General features: G+C 42.7%; 1 protein-coding gene across 9 annotated transcripts in view; it reads left to right on the top strand.

Annotated features, from left to right (window-relative positions):
• Nucleotides 1-23,600, top strand: part of SGCD (sarcoglycan delta) — a 356,822-nt gene that overhangs the window by 313,598 nt on the left and 19,624 nt on the right. For all 9 annotated transcript variants that reach the window (XM_052816477.1, XM_052816474.1, XM_052816482.1 and 6 more), the window contains one exon: nt 1,331-1,403. In XM_052816477.1, the coding sequence (XP_052672437.1) occupies nt 1,331-1,403 (73 nt within the window). The remainder of the gene's footprint in view (nt 1-1,330; nt 1,404-23,600) is intronic.

The raw sequence follows: 23,600 nt of genomic DNA on the forward strand, positions 1-23,600 counted from the left end.
ATGAACATTAATTTCTGGTGCACTGCTGTGTGCAAGGCAGTTAGTACCGTTCTTAGTTGTGTTTTAATTGGCAGTTTCAACGGGAGCAAGGACGTGACATTCTGCAGCAAAGAGCATCAGTGACAGCACTTGAGGACTCCTGTGTCCCAACAGAGTATTTTAAAAGTGGAACAGGTTCAGAAAAGAGCAATGAGAAGTCCAGAAAATGTGCTTCACAGTGAATGATTCAGAAAGCCGTAACTTTTCAGAGAATCAGAGAAGGTTGGGGTGGTTGGGTCACTGTTGGTATCTACAGAAGGTAGAGAGTCTGTTCATGCAGGGCCAATGGGCTGGCACATGTGGAGACGAGAAGATTTAGTGCCTGAAGGCTGAAGTGAGACCTGTTCAGATTAGATGCACATTTTTAAGTTAGAACAATTAGTGGAAAGGCTTAGCAGAGGATGGCATGGGCTGCCTTTGGCTTAAAAGGTGATAAATCGGCTTAAATGATATGGGGAGGGAAAACTCATCTTTCTAGAGAGACACAGCATGGCTTGGTCACAAATTACAGACCCAGTGCAGGGATGGCTGGGTGAAATGGCCCAACCTGGGCTATATGCAGGTGGCCACGGAAGAGGATTGCAGTTGCCTGAAACTTAGGAAAGCTGTTCATATTACCTAGCAGTTCACAGCTCACAATCTAAAACCAGTCAGCAAATGTGGGTAGTGCTGCCTTCCCCACCATCTCTAAGAGAAGGGGGAAATGAGCAGAAGTTAAATAACTTCTGGGTCACACATCAAACCAGTGGCCAGGCTGGGACTAGAGCAGAGTCTGCTGCCTGCTTGTGCTGCATTTCGTCAGGTGGACACCTCGCTCCTTTTCCCCAGGCAGGAGCACAGCCTGACCGGAGAGACATTTGCAGTGATCGAGCCAAAATTTGATTTTCTCCTTTGAGTATCTCTCAGAGCCCAGCAAAAGAAATAATGTCATGGCATGCATCCAGGTTTATTAATGAGGGACATAGCTGCACTAGATGCCTGCTTACCAAGGGGGTATCATTTCCAAGCTCCCTGCATCAGTTGGGTCAGCAAACACTTCCCACAGTCAGGGTGCAAGCAGCTGCTTTTACAGCCAGAAGTGCAGTTTACAGGCAAATCCCAGTTGTAATCAAGGCAACCAATTTCAGATGATCAAGATCTGGCTTTTCCTGGGGACAGAAGGGTTGTGTGCAAGAGAGAAATGGGGTCAGGCGATGGGTTAAATTGCACCTAGGTATGATTTGACAATCACTCCCCTGATAACAGCTTATAATGTTTACAATTTGTCTTCTGTTTTGTTTTGTGATTTCAGGAGCAGAAGGCACAGTGTTCCCTAAATCTATAGAAACTCCCAATGTCAGGGCAGACCCCTTCAAGGAACTAAGGTAAACTTTGGAATGTGGTTTAACGGTAACTCAGTGGCACCTTGTTGGAGTTGTACATACTGCTGGGCATCATTTTTGCTTTTGCTTAAGAGCTTGGGGATTCACTTTGGAAGGCATCACCAAGAGGATGCCATGGAAGAGAAGGGACCTGCCATGTTTACATGTAATATGACTGAGCTCAAGGCAATCACAGGTCATGAGAGCATTGTTTCTCCTCTGTAACATGCTCTGCGTACCTTGGGCTCAGCATTTGAAAAAAAATAGAGAAATCTTTTCCTGGTTGTGCAGGGAGGTACTGGAGTCCGGGCTGAAACACAGGGAGTAGCAGCAGGCAAAAGGATAATGCTCCCCAGCATTATCTGTCTCGCAGAAATGCAAACCCTCCCTGACCTACACAGGGTCTAGCTGTGCATGCATGTAACTGCTGACACTCACAGAGATGCCGCTTGCTGACAGCAATATTTCAGGAGACAATAAACAGCACAGCTCCTGAGAACCAGCTTTGCCCTCAAGCTTATGCTGGGCATTATATTTATTAAAAAAAAAAAAAAAAAGCATGGCACTACAGGTTAGTTTGGATGACTAGTCTCTGAAAAGAGACTAATCATATGGCCTAATAAATTATTGACTGAATCTCCTGATATCTTCTGACCAAGAGGGCTGTAGGGGTTTGCCATCAATGCTCTAATTATCCTTCATTAGAAAAAGAGAGAGAGAGAAAAGGCAAAAAAGTCTCCAGAAGGACATCTTGTCCTTAGGTCTTGGGTTGCAAACTCCTTTCCTGGAAACTGCTGGGGATGAAGCAATCTTCAGACAGCTGAAGTTGTGCACGAGCGCTGCAGATTTACTGTGGATGCACTGAGGTGGGAGAGGACCTCTCATTAACTCTCTCTGCTCTGATACTGGGCATAGTTATGGCCCAGCTAGATCACCGTGGAAGATGAAGAATATCCTGGCTGCCTTCCCTTGGGTCTCTCTCTATCTTTCAGTTTCTCTCTGGAAACACTCTAATTGTTCCCATTTTGCACTCAGGGGTTCATATGTCAGACAACAAGCACAGTGGTGGTGCAGTTCAGTTTGTTATGAAAGTTTGTTCTCTTTCTCCGTGAAGTGACTTTAACCCTGCCTTGTGGTTTTCCCAATCTTGGTATACTTCCTTTAAAAAAAGAGGAAACAGGGTCGTTGCTTAGCCTGACATGCGACTGCCAGGGCAGCTCCAGGGTCTGCTGTGGTGGAAGGAGCCCCAGGAGGGCAGGGTGCGGTGGTGCAGAGCACACGTACCCTCCATTTCTCCGGGCAGAGCAAGCAAATGAAGCAGGCAGCAGGTGGGTGGATTTGTAGGTGAGGTTCGGGTAACAAAGGCTTTCAGGCACAGCCCATGTTTACTGACATTTTCAGGGGAAAAAAAAAAAAAGAAAAAAAGCAAGTTCATAGTTAAAATATCCACTAGCATCTAAGTAACTTTCAAAACCAGGTCCCATTTTCAGTAGTGAAAAAGAGATGCAAGATTCAGGTCTAAGTTTGTGGTTACTTAGGACTTTTCTAAACATGGGAGGGGAATTTAATCCAAATAAGTGTAGGGTGTCATATTAGAGGGGGAAAATGTGAATTAAAATGGCCTTAATCTCATTAAGTATGCTTCTGTTCCAAAGAGAATTAAGATAAATGAAATTGAAATGAATTAATGGCAGTATCCATCTGAGGGGTTGATTCAGTATATTTGATCGCTCTAAATTTGTGTTGTTAGTTCACTTGTTTTGTGTAGAGAGCTGTTAGATAACTGACTTCATTTGAAATTAGTGGACTGGGTGAAAAAAATCCTATAAAAATTAGGGGGGGGGGGTGTCTTTTTTTTTTTTTTTAAGGGAAAATCATTGAATAGGATTTACCTTGAAAAAAAGTCCCACAGGGTCCTAAAACATTTTGTGTGCTTCTGAAAGTTTTATCTTGGCAAAAATAAATGTTTTTCCACCACCCTGAGAAGAAAAGAGCCAATGGTAGCACTGTGTAAAGAAAGCAAAGTTTCCCAAGAGCAAATGCTCTATTCCTCCCCAAACCAAGAACCATCCATCTCTCTCCCTACATGTTGGAGCACTGGCTGCTTCTTAGGTAAAATGGTGCCTTTTGGGTGCAGTACAGAGTTAAGAGAGAAAATAATCTTACTCTGGGGGGACATTTTTTGGTACCTTCCTATTTTGATAGCAGAGTGTGTGCGTAAGGTGTCCTTTTGGCCTATTTAAAAAGATGCTGCAGTGAAATGGGACGGAATGAGATGGCAGCCTATGGGTCCTGAGCACTCATACGTTGCTAGGAAAACAGCATTGTAAACATGCACTCGGTAGCTAGCTTGATTCTAAAAGACCTTTTTCTGTAAGAAATCATGCAAACTTTCTTTCCTCCTTAGTCTGAAGTTCTCGGGGTGGGAAAGTGCACATTCAGCTATTGCAGGCCGTCGCCAAGTGCCACCAATCTCCATCACTCTTCCTAGACCAAATAGTTACGATTAGTTACGTGATTTATCCATTTACTCTTTTCAATACCATACTGACTCCCACTTTTTCGTTAGGAGACTTCAAAATAAGGTGACAGCGACTGTCACTATCAGAAAGAGAGGAGACCAAGTGCTCCTGTCACCACTGGGAGTCAGACCATCTGTATGTCTTCTTTCCCTTTCTCCTCTCCTTAACAGACTGATTTCTCCTGCAAGACAGGCAGTACGCTAATCATGCCAGTCACCTCTGTTTCTTTCCTTCTTTTCCTCCCATCTCCCAAAGGCCTTCAGTCATGCCCAAGTGTCACGAAGACTGACACTCTCCAAGTGACAGCACACACATCCTCAACAGACTTTCTGTCCCCATTTAGCTGACCAACGGTCTTCAGTTCGTGTAGCCTAATTCATTTATTAGTAACCGGCTGCTCTACAAGGTGGTTGCCATCCTGGAGAACAGACAAGGTGTGTTCCTCTTTCTCGACTGCCCTTTTTAAAACACTTTTGTCTGCAGTGGTTTAGATGGAGAAGAATCAGGTGGCCATATGTGCGTAACTTTTTCCCTGCATGCTAAGCCCATCACAAGGCTGCAAGAATTAGTTTGATGTTTGTTTGATCCAGGTCTGGACTTTGCTGCTGATCTTCTCAGGAGGTGCTCTCTTGTGCTGCAGACTCATGTGTCCTAAACCAATCCTATTCAGTATCAGTTGTAGTAGGAATGCCAGAGCTCATAAATGTCTTGTTTAGTGCAGGGTGCTGTTAACGGTTCATGTTTCCTATATGGGATCTAGAATATTCTTTAATAATGACCTAAGCACTAGAGATGGTTGAAAAACTATTTGGTATACTTCTGTGAACATTTCCATGTTTTTACTTATTTAAAGTAATTTTAGGCTCTTGAAAGTTTTGGTAGTTGTTCATTGGGTTCTAAACTGGTCAAAAACAGTAAAAAAGGAAACAAATTCAAATTATTTTCAAATTCTTGGAGTGTTTAATATTGCCATTCAATATCATCCCAAACTAGTTTAGAGGGAGGGCTTGGGAGATTTGTTTGGACATTGAAATAATTGTACTTATCTGTATTGGCTCTTTTTAATGCAGGCTGGTGTCTTTGACATATGGTAATGTGATTGCCTATGTATAAAAGTTGAATTCAAGATGACCTTTTTTCACTGGATTATTTTAGTAGCACCCAAGTAACTTGTCAAGAGCCTGTCTTGAGAGCCTCTCCTTGACACTGGCAGGAATCACCTGCCTTTCTCTATTTATCTTCTTCCAAAAGGCAAATATGTCCAAGGAGGCTAACAGAAGTTGTCGGACAAACACAAGATCAGCACTCTTCCGAGATGAGGGATAAAGGCTAGACTAGCCAATGAGTAAGGAAGAAGGGAAATAATTTGAGGGGAGGGGATTAAAAAGTGGGTGATCTAATATAAGAAAAAATACCAGGAGGATGTTGTTAAACTGCTAAGTGCTGGAAGCTGGGAGGTTGTATGCCAGATGGGTGCTGTGTTACAGCATCCATCCCAGTCCCTGGGCTCAGAGCTAGCCTAAGTACCTCCCCAGTGTCCAGGTCATGCTGGGCAGGGGCACCCGGAGCATGGAAACCAGGTTTAGGGCATTTCTGTTCCCAGAGTTAAATAAAAAGAAATCAGCACGAAATTCACTCCATGAGGGGCAAGCACACAGCTGGAATTCATCCACAATTATTGTAGGTTGAAAATGCAGTAAACCGCTCATCCAAGGCCAGGAAACCAAGGGATAACCGTTTTCCTGTAGTGCACAAATACAGTTAAGGAAGAATTAATCCCTTGGGCTTGAAGGGGTAATTTTTGACCAAAGTTAATTATGAAGCACTGAAAGTACCAAATGGCAGATGAAATGTACCTGCAGCTTGATTTTATTAGTGCAATTCTACCTTACCATGTACAGTACTGAACTATCCAAATAGTCCAAGTGAGACCTATTGTAACAAAAAGCAATTTAATACAGTGCTTAGCTGATGTAACAATACTCATTTTGCAAAACAGTAATTCTTACCAAATTAAGGTTTCTCTCAGCTGTGTTTCACAAGGCAGCAGCGACATTTTCAATAAGTACAAACACAAATAATATTTCTGTCTAAAACCTGTTACATTAATAAAGATTAAGGGAACAAAAATTAGAGGAAATGCAAAAAATGAATGGTATGAAAGAGGAAGTAATTGATGAGAAATGGAAGTTGTTTATAAAGACTAGCGTGTGATACTGAAACACTGTCTAGTTTACAGCAAACACTTGGGGATTCCTGTGAGGTGCCAGCAAGGGAAAAATGGCCAATGTAGCCTTGTATCTAGCTGGTGTTATTTTCCGATTAATTTACCAGAAAGGATGCAATTCTTTTCTCTGTTATACCAGTGCAATCCCAATAATTTTGGTAGTCCTACCAGCTTAAAAGACAACAGACTTTTGCCTTGGGGTGAGCTTTACTTTCCACATTGTAACAAATATAACTATTTTCATATGACACAGATGGGTTGGATTTATATGACTATCTCCACTGAAGTCAACACATTAGCGTGCAACTAAAATGAGAGAACAGGTTCCTGGTTTCTAAACTTCGAGCTAATTTAAGTGGACTTCAGGGAGTTTCTTTTGAATGGCAGAGGTCCTCATCACTCTCCATTGTTTAATCTAGGAGACCACACCTGATCTAACAATTTTCCTGCAACAGCTAAAGCTTCCTGAAATGCTTCCTGTTGGATGAAACTTTCTCAGAGCAGAATTCACACTGATTTCACAGCCACAGCCACTTTGCTTTAGCCTTTCCTGCTGTTGACATCCCTTCAAAGCTGCTGCCTGTTCATCTGTTACAGAAGACAAGCCACAGCCCTCCCAAATCAAAGGCAGGCTTTCCATAGGCTTCTTGTGGGCAGTGTATTATAAGGCTTGGAGTTACAAGGCAGTCGATTGCTGGGGCTTTCCATCTGTTAAAGTATTTCTGTTGCAAAAAGGGGGAGAGGGGGCTTGCTGTTCCCTTTCCTTACCCCGGCAAATCTTCTCTTAATGACCTTCATCTCTTTCACACCCAGCACCAGAAAAGGGGGATTTAGCTCTTGGTGTCCTTTCCTTCCGTGCTTTTAGCAGGTGAAGCCTAGATTTGGATGAGATGCTCAGGAGGCACATGCCTGGGAAACGGCAGAGGCGTTGACAGAGCTTTGCTGATTTATCCCGGCTGGATAAATCATGGCCCTGCCCTGTTCACAGTGCTGCTAATAGCATCTGTCCATAGACAGGCAGATCCTCTTCAAAGAGGGCTAATGGATGGTGAAAGCAGGCTTGGCAGGAACAGGAGCTTGGCATGAAGGTGTTTTGAACACGGTATATTGCTGAAATAAAAAATGAGATAGACTCGAGCTAGGGAAAAAAGGCAAAGCAGTTGGAATTGGTGGTTGAGCAGCCTGCAGTGGGGTGCGTGGCTCTTTCCAGATGTGCTCATGTCCCCTGTGCTGCAGGAATGCGTGGGTGCGAGAGCATGCATATTCCACCAGAGCATGCATATTCCACCAGAGCCACGTGGCCCTTCAAGTGAAAACAGGAGTGGGAACAGGGAAGTAAAGGACAGATTTCTAAAGGAAATGCCAAATGGCATTGCTTATGGGATAGAGAGCAGTGGAAATATCCCTCTCATTTGGTGGTTGGTGGGAGGATACACAAGACTCCTCTTCTTCTGTATATAATTAAGTAGCATAATTGCAACTGAAGCAATGGCTCCAAACAGAGACCAGTTTAACTTTCCCTGGGCCCTGAATAGAATACAATAGCCTGGTTCATTATTCTCTCTCTGCATGTATTCTGTAGGGGTTTCCTAATGCAAACAAAGCCTTTTTCTGGGAGATATTAATCGTCAATCCTGACTGTTATCTCAGACTGAATATCTTTCTTGTGTACAAGATCTGTATCCTGCCTAGGTGCGTTGCGCCCAGGATTGTCATTAGCTTTCAGCAGCAGAATGTTGCTTGCTCCGTAATCAGAGCATTCATCTAACCTTCGAGTGCTGTTCACAAAGGTGTATGAGCCAGAAGTCCTCTGGGACTTAAGAGAAACCCTATCGGTGTGACCAATCTGTACAGTCAGACATGCATGTATATCCATTTGAATAACAAAAATGTGAGCTTTTTTTGCTTTTTTTTAACTCTCTGTACGGCACACCACTAACCTTGAGTAGAAAATAGATGCTAATAAATGCAAGGTCTTAAAAATGTGAATTATAGCCATTTCACACTCCATGGCAGACTCACACTGGTGAAATGGCTTAATACTTAATTACAATGCTTGTCCTTCTCTCAAGTGCAGATGACATTCCTCAGATAGATTTTGCAATGACATCTGTGGAAATAAGTTGCGAAACTAATTAGTTATTCATATGATACAGAGTATTGACTATGCACTGATTAAAAGGATGTGGTGACACATCTAACATGATGTATCTGTCTAGTAGGTTAGTTTGCTCCCTGAGGTGGTATTTTTTGGAAGGTCTTACAGAAAATGATGCAAATACCCTTTAGCCTCTAGAATGCAGGTGTTTATAGAAAATGTTGCCTTTCATTTACATTTTGAGAATGATTAAGGAGGGCTACATGTTCCAGAGTGACATACCTTACTGCTTGTGCCCTGGGAGGAAAATGTGGTCTGCAGGCTTTAAGGACCATTTTTGGGGTGTCAACTGTAACAGGATCTGCAGGTTATTGTCTAACTGCAGCCATAAGTGTCCTAAAAGCAATCATTAGACAAGGACCCAGAGGGGAGGGCAGGCAAACCAGCGTTTGTTTCAGTCCAAGTTGGGCAACACGTTTGCCTTGCAGCAGAGCCTGGCTAGTGCTGCTGTTATGTAGGGTAGTTGGGAGATGCTGCACTGTGAATCCATTGGTGTGCTGGTCTGGGATGCAGCATTTCTAATGCTCTGTGAGAGGCTCAGAAACTATTGTTTTACCATAACATTTGTACTTGAGATAGAGCTATTTGTACCAAGGATATTGAGCATGAAATACAGAAGTAAATAGAAAGGTGGCAAAGAAAGCACCTTACCCGCCTATCACTGTGATCCCAATCCTTTGCAAATACTGTGATATTTAGGATGTAATCGTGTTCAAAATGACTGAATAGCTCAGAAGAGAAGGAGATTTTCCTTTGAACGCTATTCTTATCTTAAAGAAATGAGAGGAATGTAATCCACTGAGCATGATGTTTGCTTTTGGGTAGAAAAATACATGGTTTTCTTTAATATTTCTCTCTATCCCTTTATACTTCTCTCCAGCTGTGTATCTCGCATTTCTAAAACCTGAAATGAAGAGCAAAGCAGGCAAAATAAAAATCTTTGCCTTACTCAGCACTCGGTACCTGCTTTTAAGGAAGGACTGTCTCCCCACTGAGACTTTGCACGCAAGCCTGGGAGCCCTCTGGCAAACAGAGCTCCCCGCGCCCGCAGCCATGCAGAGCCCAGCATGGGAACCGCATCTGGGGTTTTGCCTGACGAAGAGCAGCAGTTACGAACCAGCTTCCTTAAAACCGAGCATTTAACATGAACTTCTCATTAACCTCGTACAAAATAGGGAAGGACAGTTTAGACGCTTTTCTGCCCAAGTGAAGAGATCTTCAGGGTTTTGTTTCCTACTGCTGTCTGCTGATGCCAGAGGGTTTGGCTGTATCAAGCAATAATACTTATTATTTAGTGTGAGTGAGGTACTTCGAGCTATACAAGTCCACTGTGATTAAAAAGGACACTATTACAAATACACTAATTGTACTTTAGACTGTAGTTAGGAATCGATACCTGTTGCATAACCCTGTTAAAGAGAGGAGAAAAATGTGTCCATAACTGTAATGGGATCCTTTCTTTTGAAAGCAGTATTTTGTAGACTTACTAAGAGAAATCATAAATATTCACTGTGCCTACAGAATCTTTATTCTGAATTTATGTCTCACGTGGAATAGGGTTGTTTTCTCTAGGCCAAACAGGAGTAGCTATGTCGTTTCCTTGTGACTTTAATTGATTTTACCTTTTTAATGTGCGGTGGCTACTGCTGCTCTACTCCACCTGCATATTTTGCAGGATGGGTTTATCCCGTGCGTTATTGTGGCACCTTTGGCTGTTTTGAATAGTAATAATTTCCGACCAAATAGCATTGCTGAGTTCATAGTAAAGGAATGTCACTCCCTGCTGTCAAATGGCGTTTGGACTCAGCTCTGTGGAGGCAGCACGTGGCTAATGAGAACCCCTTTCTAAATATGACTCAGCAGTCAAACCTGTAGGGTTTGCAACCCTTAGTTGCTCCCCTGGTCTCTACTTCATCTAGAACGATAGTAATATATTATTAGTGTGTGAGCATTTGCTGTGTGCTCCCGTGCGCTTTCTGGGCTCAGAAGTGAGTTGGCTCGGCAACGTTGGACTGGAGATGGTTGGTGACCCATCTTGCACCTTGTGCACGCTCATGTCCCGTGAAGGGAGGAAATGGAAATGCAGAAGCTACTTGTGCCGGCAGCGCAGGCAGAAGCTGGCAGGTGGTTCCTCTTTCTCTTCTCTGTCTTAGTAAAGTTGAGAGCCTGGGGACTTCACCGCCTCGTTTCCAGATTCTGCTGACGCTTCTGAAGCTGGCAGTCCCCTGCTCAGGTTCCCAGCTGAGTTGGCATTGGAGTGACTCACTGAAAAAAGCAGCATTTTTTGAGGCCAAGCACGTGAAAGCACCATATTAAAGGTGGAGCATTGCTAGTTTGAAAGGCAAAGTGGCAGCCACCACTTCATCCATCAGCAGAGGTGGCTGCTATAAATACATACCTCAGTACATACACACAGCTTTGCTGGCAAGTAAAATAATGCTGTATTTCACCTGAGCTGCACAAGGACATTGTGTCCTTGGATGGAAGAAGCCAAACTTAGAAGCCTGTGTTTCACACGGTGTCATATGGTTTCAGGACCATGCAGGAGATGAGGAAGCAGAAATGTGATTGCAACCCTGTAATAGCTAAAAAAGCAGGTGAGTGGCTCCAAGAAAGCCTGAAAAACATGTTCAGAAATACAGCTTGGTTCTCCAGAGAGAAGTAGCATATCTCCCAGGGTGTGGGCAGTAGCTGCAGAAGGAGAGGAGCTTTTCCCTGGGTTAGGCTAACCCGAATGGGAGTTGGGCTCTTGGGACCCTCCTGGCAGTTGTTTCGCCAGCTGAAACTCAGCTGCAGTTCTCTGTTTCTCATGTCGAGTTGACTTCGGTTCGTGAGTTATCTCTTGCTTTTCACAATACAAAAAGAAAAACTCATTCTCTCCCTCTTTGCCTGGTTTCATGTCATTAGGGACGATTGTGGGAAGGCTGGCTGAGGACATGTTGTAAAGTGACACAGGGGAATCAAGCAAGAAAGTAAACCAAAAAACCCCCAAACTTAGGCCATCAAGGATCATAAATGAGATTGTAAAGCAGAGGGGAAATGGCCTCCTGGTGAGCTTGAGAACAGCTGAGAGGGCTGGATAATGAGGGGATGTGCTGCTGTAAGGAGATGTTCCCTGTCAGTGAACCCGGTGAAAATCTGCTTATATTTGATATAATAAGGGCGAAAAGCAAGACACAAAGGGTTTATGCTGCTAGTGCTGAACTGTGTGGCAGTGATAAAAATATGTCATGTCCTGTCCACTTCCTTAAGTATTAACATTTTAAAAGACAGAGAAAGAAGTAAAGTGAAATGTCAATTTATTTTTTTTTTATTAAGGATTTGGTGCCTTAACTTTAATGAAGAAGTAATAAATATAAATGGATATTAATGGAAGGTTATTAGAGCTGTTCATTTTGATAGAAAATATGCAGTATCTTCTCGTGCAATGCCAGAGGTTAAAGATTGTTATTGCTTCCTAAGGTTTCTGAAATTAAATTCTCTCTCTTATGACCCACAAGGTATGATTGAAAATGTGTGCATGTGGAATGGTTTGTAATAAATTCGTATTGCAATAAAAGTCTCTTTAGAAAAACAGGATATCTTACAAGAATCAGCTGAGGAGCTCTGTCTAAAGATGGAAACTTTTTTATAAACCTGAAGAATTTCATTCTGGAAACTCACGTGCTGCCAGAATGATCAGCTGGAAAGCACAGAGAAACTTGTGAAAAGGTCCTGAGCTTTCAGCTGGTAGTTGAAAGGCAGAGTTCCCTTGGTTAAAAACTACTTGACTTTAACAGGCTTTTATCTGGTTTATACACTTCTAATTAATTACAAATTACATTTCTGACAGAGCCTTTTAGGGTACAAAAATTAAGTCTTTCGTAGTTGCTGTTCATTTCTATCTAAAGCCTCCAAACCTCTCAGTACCAGATCATCAATTCTTGTTCCCCTGGGGCAGAAGGAACTGTGCTGGGAGCACAGTGGAAAAAGCCAGTCCCAGCTGTACGGTGCCAGGAGATTTGGGCAATGCATTTCTGCTCCTTGCCAAATCCAAACCCTTAGGTGTATATCATACTGCAGGCATTGGCTTAATTCACTAATACTTTTTGAAGAAACTTTGGTAATGTGGGATTACCGATGCAGTTTTGGTGTTAGTATTAATAGGCTAAATCCTGTAGGCAATGCTTTGCCTTTATTAAAAAAAAAGTTCCCATGAAGTCATGAGGTAACGATGGCCTTACACAGCTCATTATGTCCCTTGTTCACTACTGTATAATTCCTTTCAAGTTAACGAGGTCTTCTTGTAAACACACTGTATGCGTTTTTGCATGAACTGCACATGTGGAAACAAGCTGGGTCCTGAATTCATCCCTGGGATCTGGTAGCTGCCGTAGTGTGGGGCTTGGCCCATCTATGCCCTGCATACTTCCATAAATGCTCAGGTCTTGCTATATGGGATCAAACTGATTGTATCAAGAAGAGAGTAATTTGCCATGCACTTAGGCTCAGTTCCTCATCCCCACCATCAGTTTGTGCTTAATTCTTTGCAAAAAAAGGTCTTACTGAAAACATCAAGGGCAATACTGCTAAAGAGAGCGGAAAATGGAACACTAAATCTCTCCTAGTCCTTTCCTGCTCTTTCCTGCTTAGCATGTGACAAATTTTCTAAAACACCCACTAAATATGTTGATTTTATGGGTTCTCAGTTGAGCAGTGGGGTATCATTTAATCTCTCCATCCATTGGCATTGTTCTGAACAGTGAGAGGCGACCAAGCAATGACTTTGTCAGAACATTTTGCAGAGCTTGGAGGTGCATGGCATTCAAGCAACATCACACCAGGAGTCTAAATCTATGAGTCTAGAGGTTAGTTACAGATAGAAAGAATAAATCAAGCAATAAAGGATGCCTATAAAAAAGGATGCTGCCTCTTAAATGAAGACACTTTAGAGTTCATCATAAACCTCTGACATGTATTCAGTCACTCTGCCTGCTGTCACAGTCTGAAATATATTTCAAGGTGCCTGCATATTTTATGCTGTAACCTCTAATAAATACATGCACATTTTCAATGATGTTGCATCATACCTTGTGAACTGATGTGACTTGAAAGCAGAATTGGTGTCAATGCAATGGGAGTTCTGCAGGCAAAAGTGCTCACATACACATTAAAAGTGTTTCTCTGACTCATGCAGTATGTCAAAATGTCTGTGTGATACCAATGCGAGTGTTGGTTTCATAATCATCTCTTTGAGGAAGCCTTCCTCTATCTGGATGCCAGTACTCTGTTTCTAAGTGAAGCAAATCACATATAATTTCCTTAGTGTCTGGCTTTCCTAGTCCAGGCTGTGGTAGGTTACAGCACTGGCTAACCTGCCAGTGGGACCGAATGATTCTACAACAAATGCGAGGCTTTTTTTGGTTTGAATTTCCAGAAAAAAACCCTTGATATAAACAAAAGTGACATCTTTAGCTGCGCTTTTACTTAGAGTGATGAATAGCAAAATTAGCCTTCAAGAGCTAGGCTGAAATTTCAGCAGAGCCACTGAATAATTGCATATAATGGTTCTCTTGCTCCCCAAATGGAGATTATGGCTCTCTTGAAAGAACAATTGCAAGACTTTTGTAGGACCAATCCTTAAAATTGACCATCCCTTAATTTTTAGTAGCTGTCAGGAATTAACAGTGTGGCATTGATTTATGGAGCTATCCAGGCCACTTCTGCAGAGCTTCCTTCTTTTCAGATTTAAGTATTCTGGGAGGCTGCTAGTATATGTGTTATCCATCAGGACCCGTCAGCCACTCTCCATATGGTTTGCTGCAGTCAGAAAAATGCAAAATTCTTCTTAGAAGTGTCATTTTCTACAGTTCAAGAAGTGCACTTTCTGAAAGAGAGATTAACAGTGAAGCAGAGCAGGCAATAATTATTATTAGTCAGTATTTCCAAAAGTAACTTAAGACATCTGAGCACCTGAGAGATTAATTTTTTATAATGCTTGATTTTTCAGAGTATGATGGTCCATACTGTTTAAATATCAGAGGGTCACGAGCTAGTCATTTTAAAAAATGTTGGACAATTCTGGCAATTTCTACTTGGATAAAAAAAAAAGAACCAAACTTAGAAAAAAAATAGCTGATGCGTTAAGTGCTTGTGGTCACTATAAGAATGTGCAGACTTTGCAAATCTGACTCAACTACTTGAAAAAATGATGGGATCTACTTTCGGTGAAAGGCTAGAGGCATAGAGAAGAGACTGGGATGATCGGTTATCACATAAGAATAGTACGGTGTCTCCCTGTGGTGTGTCATTAAGTGTCTTCTCATAAAACACCATGTAATCTTGACTTCAAAACATGTCAGAATTACCATGGTTTTTTAACAGACCTCTGCGTATATGTGAAAGTGCTGTATGTAGTAAGGGAGAAGTGATACCTTGTACTTCTTTTATTGGCTTATCTGTTTTCTTTTGGCATTAATGTTACCACAATAGCAAAGTCTGAAGAGTTTAATATGTGTGAGTTAGAGACTTTGGGTAGTGTACAAAGTGTATAGGCAGGTAGATTCAGTGTTACTTTCCATCTGAATAATTACTGATTTATCCTGGATGGTTGAACAGCAGTTTTCCAAACCTTAATATACTCATGGAGACGGTGAGGCTGTTGTGGTTTTGAGGGTTATAAATTTGAGTGATCTATGGACAATGCTAGATTTGACCATGTGTAAATTCCATTCTTCTGTGATGTGTAAGGCCCTGATCGCCAGGGAGTTAATGAAGCTGCGTGTGGATGGGCAGCCAGCAAGCACACCACGCTGTGCTATTGAGCAAGTCACTCAGAAATACTCTGGCAGCTTTGCCTTTAGCACAGCTCAGCTTTTCCTGCTGTGCATTCTGCTAATATAAATATTCCTGAGCTGCTTTTATATATACTCAGGCCACCAGGATGTGTCTTGAACTTTTTTCCTGAAACCCTACCATTTCTTATATTGAAATAGGAGAGTTTAGAGCTATTGGAATTCTATTTATGTATTCACAGCTGTCATCGTTTAACCCCAGCCAGCAACTAAGCACCACACAGCCGCTCGCTTGCTGCTTCCCCATCCCAGTGGGATGGGGAGGAGAATTGGAAAAAAAAGTAAAACTTCTGGGTTGAGATAAGAACGATTTAAAAACTGAAGTAAAATAAAAGTAATACTAACACTAATAATAATAAAATATTATAATAACAATAATTGTAATGATAAGGAGTAAAATAAAATAAAATTTAAAAGATAAAACCCAAGAAAAAGACAAGTGATGCACAATGCAGTTGCTCACCACCTGCTGACCGATGCCCGAGCAGTGATCCGCCCCTCCCGGCCAACTCCCCCCAGTTTATATACTGAGCATGTCATTCTATGGTATGGAATACCCCTTTGGCTAGTTCAGGTCAGCTGTCCTGGCCGTGCTCCCTCCCAGCTTCTTGTGCACCTGCTTGCTGGCAGAGCATGGGAAACTGAAAAATCCTTAACTTAGGATAAGCGCTACTTAGCAACAACTAAAACATCAGTGTGTTATCAACATTATTCTCACACTAAAACCAAAACACACTGTACCAGCTACTAGGAAGAAAAATAACTCTATCCCAGCCGAAACCAGGACAACAGCACAGAGCACAGTGAGAGCGAGAGCTGGATGTCACAGTCACAGGACAAGCTGCATTCCTTTTCCCAAGTGCATCCACCAGGCCCTTACCCTTTTGGAGCGGGATGCCAAAGGTCTCCCATTTCCACACCAAACCCTGTGACAGCCCTCGTTGGACAATGCAGAGCACTACAAAAATAACTGCGCTGGCTTTGGCACTGGAAGAGGGACAGCCCAGGCAACTTTGCACAGGGTGATTTAGCCTCCCATGTTGTGCGTTGCTCCGTGTAGAAATGTTCTCTGTGCATCAGCCGTGCCTGCTCTGCAGGTCTAACTGAGCTCAAGGGCTGCTGTTCCTGTTCCTCAACGCTAAGTGTGCACAGCACAAATGTGACAAGCCCCGCTAGCAGCTTTGACATCTCCAGCAGCAGAAAGGACCGGTAAATTTGCCTCAGAAGAGCTCACGGTCTCATTTGCCAAGCCTAGTGCCTGGTTCACTCTCTCAGTGGAAAGCAAATAGAAAAATCATTTTCGCAGTGCCCAGCAATGTTTATCTTCCAGGTTGGCTGGCCTGCGGTGACATTAGTGTCCCCAGAGCTTCTGAACTTAATCATTTCCAGTTGCTGCTTGCCTGCTTGAAGTGGTCCTAGTCCACCCTCCAGTGTGTTCTTCCTGCCAGTCACTATGGGAACAGCAATCAAAGCTTATATTTATGGCTCTGTAGATGTCCAAGGTCACAGAGCACAGGTCTAGTGGGAACAATTAAAACAGGCCTGTCCAGTTATATCTCTTTAAGCTCTCCCCACATTATACCTCTAACTAGAGCAGTAAAGTTAAAGCAGCATGACTGTCAGGATGTGACTGCTTTATAAAAGATACCCTTTAGAGGAGATAAAGATACTCTGTATACTGTCATCTGTAGAAGCATATTAGGAGTGTAGTCAGCATCACTGGATAAAACCTGCCCCCAGGTTTCTCTCAGCATCCCCGCTGCCGGAGCTGCACCCTGCCAGACCCGGCCGTGCCCTGCAGCCCCGGGCAGGCATTCCCAGCTCTGCAGGCTGCGGAAAGGCAGGTCACACCTCGTCCACCACGAATGCTGCTGGGATGGAGTTGTCTGAACTCTTTTGAAGTGGCAGAGTATGTTTATACTGGCCTGGGGGGTTGTGTGGTTTCAGTGGTTTTGCCCTGGGTACTCCGTTACTGTCATCACCTATGAACTAAAAATTGCAAATGTTCCTTTTTAGGGTGACAGCAAATGTTGTTTATACCTGGTGACTTGCTCTATAGCAGTACACAGGAAAAAAGAGGGCTGTGGGAATCATTGGGGTAAGATGGAAGGAAGAACTGCAGTGAATTTAATAATATGTGAGGGACAGAAAAGTAATTCTTTGGCAATTTCCAAGTTTTGTAAAAGGCAGCTGTCTCCCTCTCCCCTCCTGTTTAAGCCAGAGTCAGGTTCTATTGAGATACCTGTGTGATGGGACTCATGATCCCATTGTCCGTGTTTTATTGAGTCTGGGGATGAAATAGGTTTCTTCCCTTAGGCGTTAATGTGGTATGTTAGGTAAGAATGAAAATCATTTAGGCCAGAGAATCCAGCAGCAGATACTATGTGAAGATAAGATACAGTTACCTCCTTCACATGCAATGGGCACAGAAAGATGCAACACCAGAATTTTAAAAAGAGGCCAGCAGGCATGTAAACATCTTTACAAATCTCCAGTCTTTTTTAATGGTCCTGTTATTTTAAACATATTCCCTTCCAATTCACAGCTAATTGAGTTTGGGTAACCAGAGCGTGTTTGGCTAATATTTTCTTACATAGGATTAGTTCCTAAATGCTGTAGATGAAACGAGTTCTTACTGTGCATAATGCTGTGTAGACAGTGAAAGAGATAGTCCTTGCACCTAACTGTGTCCCGAGCAAACAAGAAAAGACAAAAGGAGACCGGGCACAGCACGCTGAAATGACCTCTCTGGTGGTGTGCAGCAGTGCAGGGGCTGAGGCAGGAGAAAACCCAGGTTGACTCCCAGGCCATTGCCTCTCCACCACTTCTAAATTGCTTTGAAAAACAAATATTCATTGCCACAATAAACTGGGATGCTGGGATGTTGCATGGACATGGAATGCGTTTTAGAACAGCAGCTCAAAAACTGCCGAAGTTTCCATTTTGAAGCTTTGGGCTCACAATATTAAACACTTCCCTGGCACGTTGATGTACAGCCATGGGTTGGGGGTTGTTGTTCTTCACCCTCCTAAATCACAGCCAAGTCTTGGTGAATGTTTGGAGACAACTTGAAAAGTTGCATTTTGATATCTGGGCAACCTTGAAGTCTAATCGTGAAAAATGAAAGGAAACATTGAAAAAATCTGTGTCATTAACGTTGAGAACATTCCTTATCCGTCTTGGAAAGGGGGGACAGGAGATAACCAGCTTCGAGTGCCTCCTCCCTACTGAGGAATTTCTCCAAAGGAAATTTGCTACTGTATTTCTCTGATACAGATATGTAGATTCTCTGACCTCTATATGGCAGGCTTGATATTCAGTGTCAAAACCAGTGATCTGTTAGGTTGACTCATTCCCGTGTTTTATCCCAGCAGTGATATCCCAGTGGGTAACGTTAGCAAGTGGGTAGTGGTGCCGGTTTGGACTGGAAGGTCCGGTGTTGAACATGGCTCCTCAGCAAGGTGCATGGACGTGATACAAATTTCCTCATTTCCTTGGGGCCACAAAGCGAGGACTGGATTCACTATTCTGGAACTGGAATTAACCACTCCTGGCTGCTGGGACATGGGGGTGTTAGAAGGAATGCTGAATTTTGGTGTTGCCCGTGCTAGGGGTGTGACAGGCCAGCCTTAGCACGTAGCGCTTCTCTGTTGATGGGGAGCAGGGGACATTTGGAAACCTGGCAGAGTGGCAGCTTCGAATGGTAGAAGTCAAGACATCTCTCATACCTTTTGCTTTGAAGAACAGTAACACACCAGCATTTTAAAGAGAAGGGAAGAAACATACCCTAGCTCCCACCCTGCCTGGCTCGGTGGTGGCTTTGGTTACTGACACAGATGAAGACCATGGTAGTAATTTTCACTGGGAAGGTTTTAGCAGTGGTGGCCACCCACAGAAAATTGTCCAGATTCCACATGCACTGGAGGAACCTAAACAGAGTTAAGTTCTTGCCTGTTTTATTTTCCCTTCTTCTACCTACCAAGCAGACAATCAATATATAGTGTTAACATAGCTGCTGAGAGGTACCATGAGGGCACAGCCAGTTCAGAAAAAACAAGGAATTCCAGGAAAAAAAATTATACCTTACAGCTTTGCTTGTTGTTGGTTTTGAAGACTGTAAAATAACCACAATTATTTTTTTCTCTTGCAATGTTTCTTCATTGTTATTATTTTGTTTAGCCATGCAAAAAAAGAATTAAGGTTGATTTTAAGGTCCAATTTCCTTTCCCATGTTATGTTCCCAAGGTAACTCTATTGACTTCTTTTAAAAGCAGTACTTGGGAAGTCAATGGGTTACCCCTGTGTACCTGGGGGCATTCCCACCACACAAGACCATCTGGTGAAGTTCCTTGTGGAGGTAATGGCTCAGGGCCGTGCTCTGCAGCGGAGGTGGCAGTCTGCTATGAGAAAGTTTTCAGATGAGTTGGCTTGGGTACTAGGAGAAGTCAGCAGTGAAGAGCTGCCTGTATCACTTTGCTGTGTTGGGGAGAATTACTCCTGGGCTGTGCTGAGCCATCCCCACCGCTGCTATACTGCAGTAAACCCAGGGAGCACTGAATGCGCTTGCACGTGGTCACAAAGGCAGTTCATCACAGGGCTGGAATTTGAATTCCAGTGCTTCAACCACAAAGCCAGTCCTGCTAGCTGCCTGCCTCTCTTTTTAAAATCAAAATAAAATAGAGTAAAATGAAATGAAATTCCCAGCTAAAAACCTGTTCTAGGAAGTGGTTATGCCACTGACTGGTACGAGGGCTTTTCTGACATCTGTTCATTTTTTTTTAATCCATCTCATTTCACCTCCATTTGACCTCTTCCATTAGCAGCTGTAATTGTCCCTTTGTTATCTGCTAAAAAGTCATATAAGGGAGGTTATTACAGTCAGAATGCAGACTTGCCCAAGGAAGGATGGAAGAAACCTCATGGAAGTCAAGAAATGTTGAACATTTTCTTATTTTGCTGTGGTTGACCCAAGGAGCTGGAGAACAGATTTCGATACCTTAAAACAAACAAGGTCAACAACCTACAGTACGGATGCCAGCGATAGCACAGTGGCACAAATCAAATAGCATAAGCAGAGCCAAGGGAAGGGTTCACAGCTTCTTGAAACAAGCACCTGTGAGCAGCAGTGCTTCATAGCTCCCAGTTCCCACCAGTTCCAGGTAGAGCACGACAGGGATGTTGCTGCCCTACATAGAGGTGGGTCCATGCCAATATGTTCATCTCCCAGCATATGGTAATTGTCACCACCAGGCTCAGTCTCTCTCTCAGTTAAGAAAAATATCATTTAGCATATCTCTCTTGAAAGATTGCCAAACCTTACCTTAAAACGTATGTTTTACTCAGGAGTGATTATATGCAAAAGCTAAACAGAAAACAGTTTCATTTTTAGCTGAAGATAAATTGATGCTAAGAATTTGCAAAACATCCTATTCCCAGAATTAAAGTAGTCCCTTTGGAGACAACTCTATACTCTCTTTTTCAGCAAGTTGGGGGTTTTTTTTGCTTCCCAATCTCTTTCTCTCTCTGCTCCATTCCTCCCTCCACCCACCTACACAATCCCTTTATTTTCTTCTCCGCACCATTTCCCAACCTATTTTCCTTTGCATATTTGAAAGCAAGAAATCAGTTGGAAATCTCAAATAGCTTTAAGATTTTCAGTTCTAGGCTATCAAAGAGCTTTGAGGCTAACTTCTTCACATACTCCCCATCCCTCCCGTTTCCCAGCCAAACTCCTCGGCGCCGAAATGGCAGTGGCTCAGAACAGAGCACTGGGCCCTTCTCTCTGTTCTCAGCTGTCTTGCCTGTTCCTTGGCTTTGTCTTGGCGTTCCTCCAGAGATGATGTGTGCGTTTTTCATTTATTTGTATTCTCTATTGCACATTGTAAGTTGTACACAGGAAAATTTTCCAAATTGTCAAAATAGGTTACGAAGCAGTGCTAAAAAGGAGGGATGTAGAGAAATGTTACATCAGTGGGTGCTTATTAAAAATTGGCTGTCTTGTTAAAAGGCAGGTTTCAGTTCAGCTGGGTTTGATACAGGAATGAGCAACTGACTTCCAGGCTGGTTTATGCCAGAAATCAGACTAGACACTGGTTATCGCCCTATTCAGTGGTAGTATCCTGACCTAGACACCATCTTTTGTCATCCCTCTTTGCTATCCCAGCTTTAGCAAGTAGTAATAAGTGTGGGAAAACTTAGGTCAAATTTAGCGATTGCCAGTGGGTTTGACCCTGTAAAAGGTATTTCTTCTCACTGGAGCCGAGTCCTACACCTCTGTGCATGGTCATAGTTGCTTGTACGAGGAAGCGTGCACGCGCTTGTGATTAAGTGAGGCTGCTTTGTGTCTGCCAGGCAGCAGGGCAGGGAATTGTAGCTGGAAATAGGAATTGTGCCTTTAATCAGGGAGCAAGGCTGTGAACGAGTGCTCTGGAGGGTGAAACACTTCCCTAACTCTGAGCAGGAGCCCAGCACGTTTGAAAAGAGGATGGTGCAGCATTGTTGCATAATAATGGGCTGGATTTGAGGAGTTTGGATCATTTCTGTGGCCTTACGCAGGCAGACATACTGTATTGCAGGTGTAAATTGTGACTGTGAAAGAGGCCACGACTTTGGCATATGCACCCCTTTAGATTTACAATTTATGCGTATTTACCATTTTGTGAAGTATACTGGGGACAGCAAATGGTACATCTTCTGCATAAAATTAAAAGTAACTGAAAACCTGTTATATGCTCTATATAGCTCTGATCAGAGGGGGGAAAATTACTACAGATTTGTGGTTGACAAGCTTCAGAAAAGGTTCAACAGAGTGTGAAAATTGACATTTAGCAAATAGCAATTCAGCCTTCATTTTTTGTGAAGCTGCTTGAAATAAACTGCAGGTTTTAAACAAAATGTTTGGTCAGTTGTTATATTGGCTGTTGCTTGTCTCATTACTGCAGTTAATTAAAAGGGGGGACAAAAAGTCAAAGCCAGAGTCAATAGGTTTGTTAATAAAGATTTAATTCGTTGGAATCATTATAAATTGACTGTACAATGAATGGATATGCCACAGGAGTATGAGTGTCTGAAGGTCTATAAGTGGGTTTTCAGAAATAGCCATCAGGTTGTAGCCAATTTGTCATGCTAAATAAGCTCTTCAAATCCACTTAGGCAAGTGTGTACATGTTTCCAAAGGGTATCACCACCAAGTATATGATGCATACAGACACACCCTTTTTTTCAGCAGGTTTTTTATTCTACCATTTTGAATCCTTTTTAGTTTTGTTATCTCTATATTTCTCATTGTAAGTGTCTTACTATTAAGTCCAATCTTTTTAGAAGGAATGGAATAAATCATTGAAGAAGAGAAAAAATAAATCATCACTGCAGAAAGCGCTGTAGGCTGAACTGGTGCACTATCCACATGAGATTTTAATCTCCCTGACCCTTTTCCTTTATGTCTGACCAAACAGCAGGTAAAAATCCCATGACAGATAAGACTTCAAAAAGAACTTAAAAATGGAAATCTAGATCAACTTTCCTTCTCTCTGTAAAGCAGTTCTGATGTAGAAGACTGCATGCGAACTACTGATGATGATGACTGCACTATTTGCATAGCACTGCACCCCTGCCAGTAATCCTCTCATTTGAGTACTTTAGGTTATCACAAGAAAGTGATTTCTCTGTCAGTGATGACATGCTGGTCTGCTCATCAGGATTATTTAACGCCCTGAAAAACAGAAGATTAAGATAAAAATTTTGTATGGTGCAGTCATCTTCCAAAGTGGAGTGGAATAGCAAGCCATGAAAGTAGTAGAGAGTTGGCCCAAACTGATCCGGTGGTCAACCACTGACTGCACATGAAAGTCACCCCAAAGTAGAGCACTGTATAACGTCTATGTTAACAAATATTTTATGGGTTAATCTAGCAAGTTTTAGCTGACTCAAGTACCATCTTTCCACCAGGTTTTATAATTTTAGGCCAACTCAGGTGGCTTTTGTCCTTCTGCCACCATCCAGAAGCCAGTATAAACTTCAGGAGAACGCCCATTTAAGCCTCAGGTGTTACCACCAGGCTACAGTATAGCTGTCCCTCTCCCCACTCCAGTGGCTCAGGGTTGCTATGAAATTTGGTGGCCCCCCAGACCTACTTTGTGATGTGTTCATCTCCTCCGTGTTCCTGATGGCAGCACTTTGTTAGGCATTAGGTAGCAAGCGGTGTCAGTGGCCCCACTGAAGAGCTGCAATGCTTTGTTTCTATTTCTTTTTCTCCTCCCTGGCTTGGTGACAGTATGTCAAGATAACACCCAATCTTAGCTGCCTCTTCTGTAATTCTGGTTGAAAGGGTTTCTTCCAATTTATGCCTTTTAATTAGAAGCTTTCAACCTGTAATTAGAAACTTACACCAGCCCAACCTTTGTTTCTGAAAAATGCATTTGTGGTTTAGGCAATTATGGTAACATAAAAAGTAATTATTTT

The sequence above is a fragment of the Harpia harpyja genome, chromosome 20 (assembly GCF_026419915.1).
Source record: "Harpia harpyja isolate bHarHar1 chromosome 20, bHarHar1 primary haplotype, whole genome shotgun sequence".
NCBI classification, from domain to species: Eukaryota; Metazoa; Chordata; class Aves; order Accipitriformes; family Accipitridae; genus Harpia; species Harpia harpyja.